Raw genomic sequence first — 15509 nt, 5'->3', positions numbered from 1 at the left:
CTTTCAGAAACGACTTCCTGACACTTAAATCTATACTCGATGTTAACAAATTTCTCTTCTTGAGAAACGCTTTCCTTGCCATTGCCAGTCTACATTTTATATCCTCTCTACTAGACCATCATCAGTTATTTTGCTCCCCAAATAGCAAAACTCCCTTACTACTTAAAGTGCCTCATTTCCTAATCTAATTCCTTCAGCATCACCCGACTTAATTCGACTACATTCCATTATCCTCGTTTTGCTTTTGTTGATGTTCATCTTATATCCTCCTTTCAAGACACTGTCCATTCCATTCAACTGCTCTTCCAAGCCCTTTGCTGTCTCTGACAGAATTACAATGTCATCGGCGAACCTCAAAGTTTTTATTTCTTCTCCATGGATTTTAATACCTACTCCGAATTTTTCTTTTGTTTCCTTTACTGCTTGCTCAGCATACAGATTGAATAGCATCGGGGAGAGGTTACAACCCTGTCTCACTCCCTTCCCAGTCACTGCTTGCCTTTCATGTCCCTCGACTCTTGTAACTGCCATCTGGTTTCTGTACAGTTTTTCACACATCTTACTGTTTATGACGTTATACTTGTATATACAAAACGATGTGTCGTACAATGACAAAATTTAGCAAGAACATTCAATGTTATATGTGAACACTGAAAAATATGTCGTGAATGCACTTACTATTCAAGAAAAAAAAATTAAAACATCATGCCTGATGCGAAAATGAACAACGAAAATGTAGTAAGCGAAAACCTTATTTTTTTTCTTTCAACATTATGTGATGAGTGTAATGGACAAAAAGTTTCGTACGGGTTTGAAATTATACTGTCACGTACAAGAAGGTGTAATTAGATGAACCACGAACACTAACGTCACTTAACGAAGGTTTTTTCAGCATTTACACCATCAAGAGCGCGGAGCGGACTGTCTCAGGCCAGAACACATACAGCTACAGAACATCCCAGTACAATGATTCTTGACATTTGTGGATACTTCTAGAATGTACTCGAACCGAATACAGAAATTGAAACTGTATTGTCCAGGTGAGACTTGAACTCACGACCTTTCATGCGACAGTCTAGTATCATAACCAGTACACCACGGTGCTAATCAGCTTCTATTGGACAATATATTAACTTCGTTCCACGCCACTAAGTGCTCTTTTCTGAAATACTGAAATAAAAACTCTAGGTAATCGTACGTTGTGGCCCACACTTCTTTTTCATCCCACAGTTACCACCCCGTTGATAGGTAGGTGGTTTTTTTCCCAACAACGACACTTTCCAGACAGTAAGTGATATGCATACCTTGCACGAACTGTTATTCTGTGTGAAAAAGAGTACATAAAAATATTAATAATCTCAGTGTAATGTATATGAAGAGCAGTATCGATATTTTACGGTAATCTATGTTCTGTAGTAAAGATACTGTGAATAATGAAAACAAGCAAGCAGTGTCGATCACCAACCTCTAACAATGCTACGAATCGCATGATGAGGTATTGCTAATTTCCAGATGTTATCGTTCCCGACAAAAAAGAAGGCCTACAATTATCCTGCGGGTAGCTGCACACCAGACTCGAAACTTCTGTCAATATCACGAGGTGTCATCGAAGTATCTGTGATTCTGGCTTTTTAAATAGCCACATAGTTGAAACAATGCTTCATCAGAGTAGAAAACAGAACCCAACAGCCGACACACTGTTGCGAATAAAACCATTGACAATAGCGTAATCTTTTTCCTGTATCAGGTTCTCGAAGCACATGCAAAACAGCTTCTTTGTGGCTGTGCAAGTACTCCCATAGGTCTTTCCAGTTTGCTGACATTTTTCACATCACCTCTGTTCGTGAACGTAGCAATGATGCACGGACATTTTTCCGTGTGGCATCACTTAACACTCAAGATCGGCCGGTTGCTTCTCATTCATTCCCAGTACCAGTTTATCTGAAATGAGTGCCTGTGCGTGAAATCACTGATTTTTTATGCACCCTTGTTGCAGTACAAGCCACACTAATGTCTCCCTGGCATTTTAAGAATTATCGCATTTGACTTAACTTTCAAGAATGAACACAAGTGCAGCCTCGCAAAAATGTATATTCATCCGCACACAGACAACTCGATACTGATATCAAAAGTGAGGGAAATTGCTTGAATATCACTTGCTATGCGTCTCTCCATTTCCAGCGCAAAACATTCCCACTGGTAAAAAACTCACTTCCTCACCACAATATTTTCTTGTTGTAAGGTCTGCGTATTTCTGGCTCATCCTGCAGAATAAAGAGGAAAACTTGCTTATCGAGAACGTTGAAATAAAATGCTTGGTTCATATTCGCTATAATGCAATCGAGTTGGTACTCGCTCTTTCCCTAAAGAGGCACGCCCTTATGTCTCGTTGTTTCTGCAAGATAAACGAGCTGCGGTGTTCCATCACTTAATAAACTTTTGGTTTTTTATTTTCCTAGCATTTTTGTACTTTTTCACGTCTGTTAGTGCTGTTTTTGTGTACTTTTACTGCTGTTTTGTTACGTAAACAGTTTACTCTGGTAGCGTGTCAGGCCAACCAATGGTGCCACGAGTGTGTCTCTGGTGTCTCACATTAGAAAAAAATGGTTCGAATGGCTCTGAGCACTATGAGATTAACACCTGAGGTCATCAGTCACCTAGAACTTAGAACTAGTTAAACCTAACTAACCTAACATCACACACATCCATGCCCGAGGCAGAATTCGAACCTGCAACCGTAGCAGTTGAGCGGTTCCGGACTGAAGCGTCTAGAACCGCTCGGCCACACTAGAAATTGAGCTATAATACGACTGCAGAGACTTTTCACAGAACTGCCGAGCAATCGCCTTAAGTTGATCCCGCACTAGCGGAATTGCAGTAAGTTCATGTTATTCTCTAGCAGGGAATGGGGTCTCGAGCACTGGGCCTTACAGTCCTTCAAGCAGACGCACATATTTCATAATAAATTAGCATCTCTTTCCAAAATCAGAGATGGAATTCTACCCTATACTACTAATAACCTATACCATGTGGTGTTCCAAAAGTCTAATCAGGAAACATCGCGTTTCTTTACCGCTTGAGTGACGCCAGGTAAGAAATGTTAATATACATATTTATTTATTTGTAGTATGTTAAGTGGAGACTTGATATTTAAAAAGATTTTGCTTCTTTTCTTTCATGTCGAGCGTGGCAGCAAGATGATCCCGTGGGGGACTCCAGACGCGACGGACGACAAGAGCTAACCACTATTGCATCGTAGTCGACGGCCGGCGGCTGGAAGAACCGTTGAAACATCATGCTGACCATTATTAAAATATGTTTTATGTTTTTTTATATAAAATGAGAAGGATTTCAATGGTCAATGTGGAATGATAAAGTTTTTAATCGGATGCCAATTGGTTATCAACTGTTAAATAAACTTCGAGTTGGAAGTTAAAATATTCAGTTGACTCTGTTGTTACGACATACATCGTAAATATTAGTTATGTGTGAAATTTGCAAATTTTATTAAAATTCAGACTTCTTGAAGAGATTCTGGCAGAATTTTATCAGGTGTGTGGACGATCTTCAATAATATATTTAATGGAGGGAAGGGACCTCAGGGAAGAATTACTGGAAGAAAATGAGATCATAGAAAAGGTGATGTTAGAAAACCGTTCGTCCAAGGGCATATAAATGGGGAAAGAGTCACCATGATGATTGATTGCGGCAGTGAAGTCTGTGTGATAGGTGAAGCATATTTTAAAGGTAGGGAAGAATACCTGAAATGTCCAAAACTTCCTGTAACGAGTGTCAAGATAGTAGGAATTACAGGCAGACATGGACAAAATGTAAAGTTAGAGGTGTGGATTTCTTTTGTTATTGCGGGTCTTAGATTTTACCAAAACTTTTTGATAGTTCCTACGATGAATATGCCCATTCTTTTGGGATTAGATTGGTTAAATAACCATGGGGTTAATCTAGATTTTGAGAAAGGTTTTATGATATGCACTGTACAGGGTAAGAGTTTTGAATCTCAGTTTGTAAAGGTGAAATTGAGGATGTGCAGAATGTAGAGAAAGTACACCTATGTGCAGTCATAGACGTACCAGTTATTGGTAAGAAACTACTAGAACAATGTAATGAAAATCGTTTCGAAAAGAAATTAAAATAGAATGATTATTTATCACCAACGGAAAAAAACACAATTAGTAGACTTGTTAGTAAAATATAAGGAAATTTTCTCTGATTAACCCGGTATAGCAGGGTATGAATGCAAACTTAAGATTAAAGATAATAAGCCTTTCTTTAAGAAACCGTCTCCCATACCTATAGTCATTAAACCAGCTGTAGCTCTGGAACTTAAGATGATGATAGATCAAGACATTATTGAAAGATCTCAATAATCCGATTTTTGTAGTAAAAAAGGCAGACAGCAGTGTGAGATTATTTTAGATGGACGGACACTGAATCGAGTGACTGAAATGGAACGAGATCGTTCCTTACCTATGGAAGTGTTGGCTCGATTAAAAGGAGGGAAGTACATCAGTACAATGGATTTAACTACTGGATATTGGCAAGTAAATCTCCATCCAGATTCTAGGCCATATACTGCATTTTTATTTGTGGGCAGGTAATTCCAATTCAGAGTTTTACCATTCGGTCTTAATGTATCGGTATTTATGAGGGTGTTGGATTAAGCTCTTGGAGATGAGTTAATTCAGAAAATCATACTATATGTGGACAACTTGTTAGTAATCTCTGATAATTGGGAAGAACACAGGGAATTATTGGAAAAGGTATTTGATAAGTTTAAACAAAATGGAATAACACTTAAGTTAGCTAAATCTACATTTGGTAGCAAAGAGGTTAAATTTCTAGCCCATATAATTGATGGTAAGGGGATTAGACCTGACCCAAGAAGAGTAGATGCTATAGCACGATGTCCCTATTCGCAAGATAAAAAACAATTAAAATCCTTTCTAGGAATGGTAAATTTTTTTAGAAAAAATGGTTCAAATGGCTCTGAGCACTATGGGACTCATCTGCTGAGGTCATTAGTCCCCTAGAACTTAGAACTAGTTAAACCTAACTAACCTAAGGACATCACAAACATCCATGCCCGAGGCAGGATTCGAACCAGCGACCGTAGCGGTCTTGCGGTTCCAGACTGCAGCGCCTTTAACCGCACGGCCACTTCGGCCGGCTTTTTTTAGAAAGTTCATATCAGGAGACTGTACAATTAACCCATGTATTACAATTTTGCTTAAACAAAAGACACCCTGGCGTTGGAGTGGTAAAGAGAAGGGAGCTTCTAATGACATCAAAAATAAATTAGTATTTTCAGGGTTACTGTACCACCCAGATTTTAATGAAGAATTTAAAATGACTGCAGATGCCTCACATTATGGGATAGCGTGTGAGTTTTTTCAAGGAGATTTTGGGAAGGATTCAAAGGATCACCGTAGTATAGCGTTCGCTAGTCACACACTGAATGAGGACGAATGAAACTACAGCATAACAGAAAAGGAAGCCTTAGCCGTTGTGTTGTGTTTCAATAGGTTTAGATATTTATGAGCAGGAAATAAAACCATATTATATACAGATCATCAGGAACTTACATTCCCGATGAGAAGTAAATTATTATATGAACGACTAATGAGGTGGATGTTAGCCCTACAAGAATTTAATTTCGAAGTAGCATATATAAAAGGGTCGCAGAATACAATACCTGATGCTTTGTCAAGACTGCCGGTAGGAACTGGAGAGTATCCGGAAAGGTTAAACAACAACACACAAATTAGGATCTATTTCCTTAAACAAGGGGACCATGAAAAGGGATTAAAAAGTTAGTTAAGCTAATAATGGAGGAACAAGAATTACATGAGAATTGAAAAGCAATAATACAAGCTTTAAGAAATCATACTCTGGTATCTGGTAAGAAAGGTTACTTCATAATGAGATCTCGTATTGGAGGAGCGATAAGGAACAAGGTAGGTGGAGGATTTGTATACCCTCTCACGTAACTGAACAACTTATTCAATACATACACCAAGGTTATGGACACTGTGGTATTAGAAAATGTCTGATGCATATGATCAGACATTATTATTTTAGGAATATGGGATGAATAACAAGAAAAAAATCCGTGTGTGCAAGTTATGCCAAAAGGTGAAAGAAACGGCACCAGCCTTACGCTATCGTATGTACCCTATAATTCCAGATAGGTTACTATAGACCTCATAGCTGTGGATCTGCTAGGACCCCTTCCGACTGGAAAAGGAAAACAGAGATATATTTTTGTGATGGTTGATTGTTGGTCAAAATACGTTCGGTTATATCCACTGCGCACAGCAAATGCACGTAACCTGAGTAGATCCATTGAAAGAGGTTGTATAGTAAAAGCGGGTGTTCCGAAGAGAATATTGTCAGATAATGGGAGTCAGTTTACAAGTAAAATCTTTAGAAATTATGGAAAAATTTATTATTCTCTACATTAGAGCTTCAAGATATTATCCGCAAGGTAACCTGGCAACGAGGGTAATCCGAGAAATCGTACAACTTTATAGAGTGCATTGTGCACATAAACATTCAAAGTGGCCTGAGATACTAACTGAATTTGAATTATTGTTAAATGAGTTGCCTCATATTAGTACTGGGGTAGTGACCTTGGAAGTAATGAAAAAGGAGGTGTTAGGAGAACCATTATTACATCTTTTACCATGGCCTGAAAATAACAGCCCCCCTGTAGATATGAATCAATATAGAGTGAGGAAAAAACTCGAAGCCACTGCAGAACAAAAGATTACAGCGGTATAATCAGGATGCAAAAGGACCCCAGTTTAATAAGGGAGAAAAGGTTATGGTTAAGACACATATTAAGAGTTCCAAGATTAAAAAACAAATTGCGTAATTTTCTCATATTTATCAGGGTCCATGGGAGGATTTAGATAGTTCCCATGCCAAAGTATTACGTTTATACAACCGCACAAGTAAGAAAGAGAAGGGGACTTATAACGTGACGGAAGTTAGAAAATAACGGGAGATTAGAGAACTATAACCTCAGGAGGTTCACTGATTTTTAGTTAATGTAGCGATAACAGGGTTCAAGCTGTGACAGTGGTTATCTTACGACAACCTTCCTTATTTTCTATCTTATTCGAATGACCTAAGAATAAAGCAGATAGTTTCGATGGTCACTGTAATCAATTTGAGGATGAAATCTAGAGAAAGACCAATACAATAATCAAAGTTTACAGTACATAGATTATTTATCTATAAGTTGCATTTAATAATTACATATTTCCGTTGAAATATGTTTAATGACTTGTAAGGAAAGACTATTTCTAAGTTTTATGAATCCAAAAGATGCATTAAGGGTGGGTTTATATTGTTCTTTGTAGGGGAGGTATAATTCGACACATTAAACATACACAACACATTACACTTACACACACACAGACACACACACTTACACACACACAGACACACACACACACACACACACACACACACACACACACACACAGATAATACCTGAGCTAAGGAAGGGTTAAGTTAGTAGGGATTCGTCATTTTAAGAGGATTGAATATCTTCGCGTATGTATGAGAAGGTAAAAAGTGTCAACCAAATAAAAAATAAGATACGCGAGAGAGCGAGAGAAAAGGAGTGGATACCTCGGGATAACAGAAAGAAATAAAAATCTATTAAAGGATAAGTATTAAATAGATGTTAACCGTCCATAATGCGAAAACTAAATGACGAGTGAACTTTAATGAAGCGTTAATAATATTACAGAGTGTGTAGGAGAGTGATTATAATAATGACGTTGCATACTGGTGGTGTTTTAATTAGAAGGAAATATGGGTTTTCCTAGCCTCACTTTAGTGTAATCCCTTCTCTTGGTACATAGTACCCAGGTATTGCTATGAAGCTTCTCTGCAATGACAAACACATATAGAGGAAATTGTTTAGTCATTGAGACTAAGGTTCGTTCAGGGAATGACTTGTAAGTATACTAAGTTAGACTCTGACTACTAGTAAGAGCATTCTCAAATGGTAGTTTATAAAGTTCATATAGGGAGTGTGGTAATATGCACAATTCCAACCCTTGGGATAAAACCAATAAACTTGTGTTAATTTAAAATATTAAATAACCTGTAAAGAGTTCGGATCCATAGAGGATCAGATACATGATCTCTCCAGAATGTATCACAATATATATTTATGAATCAAGATATATTATCAAAAAGTTAAACATCAATCATTTGAAATAAATAACGTGGAAACACAGTAAAATTTCATTAGTAGAAGGTATTTTGGTAGTAACCAATGATTACGATATTATGAAAGAATAAATATCATGAAAAGTTGCTGAAAATCTGATCTGTAAGTAATTAATAGAGCTCTGGTAGATAAGACAGATATGTATAATATAAGTGGTTAAACTAGTTGTATTAAGCAACAAAGATAAAAGGCTGTAATCTGTTACAAAATAATGTTGTTTTTAAAATAACCACCTTAACGGATGACAATTCAATTTAAGAGTTTGAAACCTTACAATGACTTTTAGTTTAACTATTTAATACTAAAACGACTAATAACGAACTTACCTAAAGGAGACTACTATGAAGTCTGAAATAATTTCTTGAAATATCCTTAAAAGGAGGAATATGAATGAATCCTATGAATGACTGGTAGGGAATGATACAAAAAAGGATAGATGTACATATATATGCAAACTAAAATGATGTTTATAGTCAAAAGGTTTGAGAGGACTAAAGGCAAAGATGTTAATAAACTTTGGAAAAGAAAAACATGAGTGTATACAAAAATGAACTGTAACAATCAATCATAATGTAGATGAATTACGTCTAAGTTAATAGTAACATTTTGAGATTAATATGAGAAAATAATAGGTTTAGTAGACCTGGAGTCGCTCAGCTAGTGGTGGGGATATGTGGTGTTTCAAGAGTCTAAACAGGAAACATCGCGTTTCTTTACCGCTTGAGCGACGCCAGGTAAGAAACGTTAATATACATATTTATTTATTTTTAGTATGTTAAGTGAAGACTTGTTATCGAGCGTGGAAGCAAGAGGATCCCGTGGGGACTCCAGACGCGGTGGACGACGAGAGCTAACCACTATTGCATCGTAGTCGACGGCCGGCGCCTGGAAGAGCCGTTGAAACATCATGCTGACCATTATTAAAATTTATTTTATGTTTTTTTTTATAAAATGAAAAGGAGTTCAATGTTGAATGTGGAATGATAAAGTTTGTAATTAGATGTCAGTTGGTTATCTACTGTTAAATAAACTTCGAGTTGGAAGTTAAAACTGTCAGTTGACTCTGTTGTTACGACATACATCGTAAATATTACTTATGTGTGAAATTTGGGAATTTTATTAAAATTAAGACTTCTTGATGATTCTGGCAGAATTTTATCAGGAGTGTGGACTATCTTCAATAATTAACTAGTTTAAAGTTTTATTAATGAGAAGTCGACACGTACTGACATTTTGAAAATAATCGGTACTGTGAAGTGTATTAAAATTCTGTTTTACAACTTTATCGGCGATTGTGGTTAAGAAGATCGGTTCTTTAGTGGAGTAATTCGTTAAATGAGAATAAGATTGATTCTTTAGTGACATTAATTAATTATTTAAGGAAAAATTAGGAGAATTTCAATTTATTCTGGCAAAGATATCAAGGAGTGTCGGACCGCACACCGAACATATAAAGAACTCTGTGACTTTATTAAACTGTAATTTTTTTTTTACGATAAAACTTTTCTACAACAGGGACTGATGAATTTTGCTGCGTCTATCCTTATCTTCTCAGTTGAATCTGCTACAGCTTAATGTTTTTCTTTATGGATTTGTCAAGTAAGTAGGAAAAGAACTTATAATTTGATCTGCAGCGGACCGTCGATATTGGGTACACGGTTAGGCTGTTGTGAAGCCTGTTGGTTTGCAGATTGCCTTTCTTTCCCCTGCTGCAGATATCGTTGCTGAGTTACTGCGACGGTATCGGCGGTTCAGCGCAAGCACCATTTAAGTAATATCTTTTCTCATTTTTTATAATAACGGAGACATGAAACATCTCGTGCCCTTCACCCTTTCTCTTACGTCTTGCATCCTGTATGCACGCCATGTTCCTTGCTCTCTCTAATGCACTGAGAGAAGAAGAGATCGCAACACCAAAAATAATTATTGTAGGGCAATGAAATGTCTAGGTAACATCTTTAACTTCTTAAAATGATACGATAACAGGTAAATGCAAGCGCGAAATTATCCATCGCAAATGTGAAATGCTGGTACATTATTAATCACCGGTGTAACCACCAGAAGCGAAGGTGTCGTTGTTCAAACGGCTCGCTGGGTCGTCGGTGAACTTGACCGTTTTTATCGTTTGGAAAGAGCTATAGTTGAGACTCGTGACACCACATTATACGTCTCCAGTTAGTTGCTGTCCAGCTTCTATGTTGTTCGGCCGGTTTCAGATGTGCAAGCCAAATGTGCTACATTATCAGTGGCCATCTGCTACGTAAGAGACTGCACATGATCACTGCATGCCGCTCTCTTCTCAAATTTCTGTCGGTAACTGGCTGAGTCTGTATTCAGTGAGAGCAGCTATTCCTGCCGGATTTGAAACAGACTGTCATTTGACAATGCGATGCAGACTTTTCTTCTTGCTGGCAGTTAATATACTTTTATAACCATTGTTTTCACACCGTGTTACGTGTATGCGAGTGGTACACAGCTTTCTGCTTACCTTTTAATTACAAATAAAAGCATTCCCACATTTGAATACATCAGCTGGGAACTGAAGAACTCGCGCACTAGCAGATATTTTCGGGCGGTATGTGTGTTCATTTCATTCTGAATCATCATGGTGATGTAGAGGACGTTTTAATAGGATCTCTTCATGATTGTAAGGAGCACTTCAGATACCTAGTAACACGTTTGGTTGTCTTAATTTTTGCTGCTCTCCCATGACTTTTCAACGTGATGTATACAGTCTATAAGTAAGCAACGTTCAGAACAGTTTCACACTTGTTACTATAAAATTAATGCTAATTCTGAAAAGAAGATAGAGAAAAAAAAAGAGAGAAAAATTTGTATCCGACGAAGAAAAATTGTGACTCTTTCTAATATAATGAGTCTTTAAAAACTATATGCCGTTTCCTATAACTCTGTATGTCTATTGCTTTTCTGAGAGGTTACATTCCGCGAATAAAATTCTTAAAAGTTGAGATTGTCTTTTCAAGAAGTTGAAGTTCAAGCAAGGATTACTGGTTCAAATTGTCCAAATGGCTCTGAGGACTACTTAAATCTAACTAACCTAAGGACATCACACACATCCATGCCCGAGGCAGGATTCGAATCTGCGACCGTAGCATTGGCGAGGTTCCAGACTGAAGCGACTAGAACTGCTCGGCCACAACGGTGGGCTTAAGGATTACTGAGATTAACTTAAATTCAGAAAGATCCTTACACATAATATTCCTCATGATCAGAAGGAAAGCGAATAGGTGCTTCAGTTAGCAAGGTGCTGCTCCAACTGTAATGTCTTAATTCTACTCACATCTTGAAACTTTATAACGATAGCCGTTACAGTCAACGGAAACGTCAAATTCATTTACCTGTTTACTTATCTCGGCATTTCTTTCGTTTCCTAATATTGTTTAATCAAATGATTATTATTACTTTAGTTGCTCTTTCACTGAATATTATAACAGTAAGTGACATTGAAAATAATCCACACAACCACACATCCTGGATTCTTAGCAATTAAATATTCGGAGCGTAGCTCGTGTATAAATACGTCGGAGTCGAACTTGGTGTGGGTTTATTTACAAGGAGAGAGAAAATTTCGTATTTCAGTTTTTATTGTTAGTACACTAAAGACGTAACGGAAGTTGTGTGGAACAAGTACGTTTATCCAGTTTTTAAAATGCGTAGCATGTTATCAATAGAATAAAAAAAAGTGTAATCTCGAGCTCTCTTCAACCAACAATAACATATCCTTAACATTTCAAAATAACAAGAGTGAATTCTCTAGACACACTCTCGTTATCTTCAATGAATCCTCACTAGAAGCATAAGATATAAAGTTATGACAGATCTCTAAAGAAGGAAATCTACATCTTATGTAAGAAAGGGTCTGATCACAGTTTTCAGTTGAGAGCAATAACATTTAACTCATTTGTCTCGTTAGTGTGGGCGTAGATAACAGTGAATAGTTTAACCAGATACAGATATCAATCACCAGTTATTGTCTTGATATATTTATTTGATTTAATTTTACTGATTCTTAATCTAGCATTAAAGTTCTTGCAGACTCCATGACTTCTCAATTGTGCATCTTCGCAAAAAACAGTACTTCAACCGTATCCCTACATTAATTTGAGATTTATGCAGTATTTTTCAACAGTTAGCAGTCTACCGACTATCCTGTGCTATTTCCTTTCATCTCTACCTAGCTACTACACGTAACATGGTCTTTAATCTGTTATTCACATTCTAGTGTTGTTCTGCCTCTAGCATTTCTTGCCTGTATGCAGTCCATCAAGAGTAGTGACTGGCGAATTGTGTCGAGCCAGTTGCTCGGCCACCATTGACCAGACGTTTTCAATTGGCGAGAGATCTGGAGAATGTGCTGGCAAGGGCAGCAGTCGAACATTTTCTGTATCCAGAAAGCCCCGTACAGGATCTGACATGCGATCGTGCATTATCCTGCTGAAATTTAGGATTTTGCAGGGATCGAATGAAGGGTAGAGCCACGGGTCGTAACACACCTGAAATGTAACGTCCACTGTTCAAAGTGCCGTCAATGCAAACAAGAGGTGACCGTGACGTGTAACCAATGGGACTCCATACCATCACAATGGGCGATAAGCCAGTATGGCTTATACACGCTTCCAATGTGCGTTCACTGCAATGTCGCCAAACACGGATGCGATCATCATGATGCTGTAAAAAGAACATGGGCTCATCCGAAAAATGACGTTTTGCCATTCGTGCACGCAGGTTCGTCGTCGAGTACACCATCGCAGGCGCTCCTGTCTGTGATGCAGCGTCATGGGTAACCGCAGCCATGGTCGGCGAGCTGATAGTCTATGCTGCTGCAAACGTCGTCGAACTGTTCGTGCAGATGGTTGTTGTCCTGCAAACATCCCTCTGTTGACTCAGGGATCGAGACGTGGCTGCACGATCCGTTACACCCATGAGGATAAGATGCCTGTCATCTCGACTGCTAGTGATACGAGGCCGTTGGGATCCTGCACGGCGTTCCTATTACCCTCCTGAACCCACCGATTCCACATTCTGGTAACAGTTATTGGATCTCGACCAACGCGAGCAACAATGTCGCTATACGATAAACCGTAATCGCGATAGGCTAAAATCCGATCTTTATCAAAGTCGGAAACGTGATGGTACGCATTTGTTCTCCTTACAAGAGGCACCACAACAACGTTTCACCAGGCAACGCCGGTCAGCTGCTGTTTGTGTACGAGAATTCGGTTGGAAACTTTCCTCATGTCAGCACATTGTAGGTGTCGCTACCGGCGCCAACCTCGTGTGTATGCTCTGAAAAGCTAATCATTTCTATATCACAGCACCTTCTCCCTCTCGGTTAAATTTCGCGTCTGTAGCACGCCGTGTTCGTGGTGTAGCAATTTTTAATGGCCAATAGTGTATTTCAATTGATCATTTGGAATAATTTCTGAACAATACAGCAGGCTTTCAAATCTACAAATGTAATGGAAACAGTTCCTAAAAAGAGAAGAGCACAAAAATCTTTACTGTAACATGATAATTTTGCTAACTACATGCGGCGTGTATGAAACGTTTGTGTTTTAACGACTTGGCATTTAGATTGGCGGTACGGAAACAGTGTCATTGTTAGTATTTAACAACACAAAACGATTCCAATACTGCATTTGTCTCTTGATTTTCAGATTTTCATCAAACGGGGACAGGCAGACGCCGGATGCGTTGCACCCGACGCGTGGTCGCAGTGCGAGGCAGTGGGGTGGTTGGCAGCGGCGGCGGGGGGCGTCGCCGGCGGGTCAGCGGCCCGCCCTGGGAGAGCAGTAGGCGCGCTCGTGCACCGCCGCCAGCTCCTCGTCCAGCAGCAGCTCGAACTCCCCCAGGGCCTTGGCGTTCGGCACCTTGTTCCAGCGGGCGCTGCACCGCGACACAACACGACACAGCTCTCTCAGCAAAATACATCGTTACGTGGGCACACTTTTCAATTGCACACCCTACAAATTCTATGGCGTACGTGTCTTACCTGGTGAGCCAAAGCATTATTACCACCCCCCACCGAAAGTGACGTAGTAAGGACCATATATATATGACGCAGAGGTAATCATTCTAGTAATAGTTTACTACTAGGATGGCCACACAAATTGCAGCCGGTTTTCGACCTCCCCTATCTTCCTTGGTCCATGACGTCCTCTCCAGTTAGTTCCATCTTGCACATAACTTCTCTGATCCCATCAATCCACCTCAGCCGTGGTCTTCCTCTCGGACTGTTGCCTCTGATGTCTTCCTCCAACACCTGCCTGGTAATCTGACCTCGCTGCAGAACGTGCCTGTCCTACGTCAGCTTCCTCTCTCCGATCACGGCCACAATGTCGAGAGACTTGTATATCTGTTGGAATACGCAATGTTTCCTTTTTCTCCTCGTTCTCCATCCTTGACTGACCAAATACTATGTCTCATAACAGCATTCTAAAATGTCAGGCGTTTCCTTTCTGTCTTCTGCGTCTTAGTCCAGATCTCTATTCCCAAATAGGACGATAGGTTGTATAGCTGTTCAGCAGATCCTAATCTTTGTGGGCCCCGATAGAAGCCAAGAATTCAGCAGCATTCCAAGTGCAAACCTTGACCTGTTTCTAGTGACGAAACTAGTACAAAATGGGCCCATCCATTGACATTAGCGGCTTTGATAAAGGGCAGATTGCTAATGCACGGCGCCTGGGAGCGAGAATCTCGCAAATGAAGAGACTGGTTGACTGTTTACCTCTTACTGTCGTGAGCATCTATGGAAAGTCGTTGCAGGAGAGTGAAGCAACGAGTATCTGAAAATGTGTTGGACGCCACACGCCTCGCCACAGGAGGGGGATGCCGGAGGCTTTCTTACTGTGAAAAGTAGGATAGGCGGCGGCATGTGACAGAACTGACGACAAAGTACAGTGCTTGTGCAAGCATATTAATTTCGGAGCCCACCGTTCAGCGGACATCGTTGGTAATGGGTCTCTACAGCAGACACCACCGTGTCTGTTCCCAGGTTGACCCAACGACATCGGGCTGCGCACGCAACACCGAGAGTGGACCTTGTCTCAATGGACAGCCTCTGTCGACCTGGAAACAGCATTCGATAGTGTCAAATGAGGCAAGGTGTTCGAAATTCCGAGAGAAACGTCGGTAAACTATAGGGAAAGATAGCTAATAAATGATGGTTGGTTCAAATGGCTCTGAGTACTATGGGACTTAACTTCTGAGGTCATCAGTCCCC

At 39.4% G+C, this 15509-nt stretch overlaps 1 protein-coding gene across 1 annotated transcript in view; it reads right to left on the bottom strand.

Moving 5' to 3' along the window:
- Positions 1–14055: 14055 nt before the first annotated feature.
- LOC126260270 (polyglutamylase complex subunit TTLL1-like) overlaps positions 14056–15509 on the bottom strand; it is a 73043-nt gene continuing 71589 nt past the window's right edge. The window contains exon 8 of the mRNA XM_049957596.1: positions 14056–14173. Within this exon, the coding sequence (XP_049813553.1) occupies positions 14056–14173 (118 nt within the window). The remainder of the gene's footprint in view (positions 14174–15509) is intronic.

This window comes from Schistocerca nitens, chromosome 5 (genome assembly GCF_023898315.1).
Source record: "Schistocerca nitens isolate TAMUIC-IGC-003100 chromosome 5, iqSchNite1.1, whole genome shotgun sequence".
Lineage (NCBI taxonomy): Eukaryota > Metazoa > Arthropoda > Insecta > Orthoptera > Acrididae > Schistocerca > Schistocerca nitens.
The sequence above is the reverse complement of the archived record's forward strand: the minus strand, read 5'-3'. Positions and strand labels throughout refer to the sequence as shown.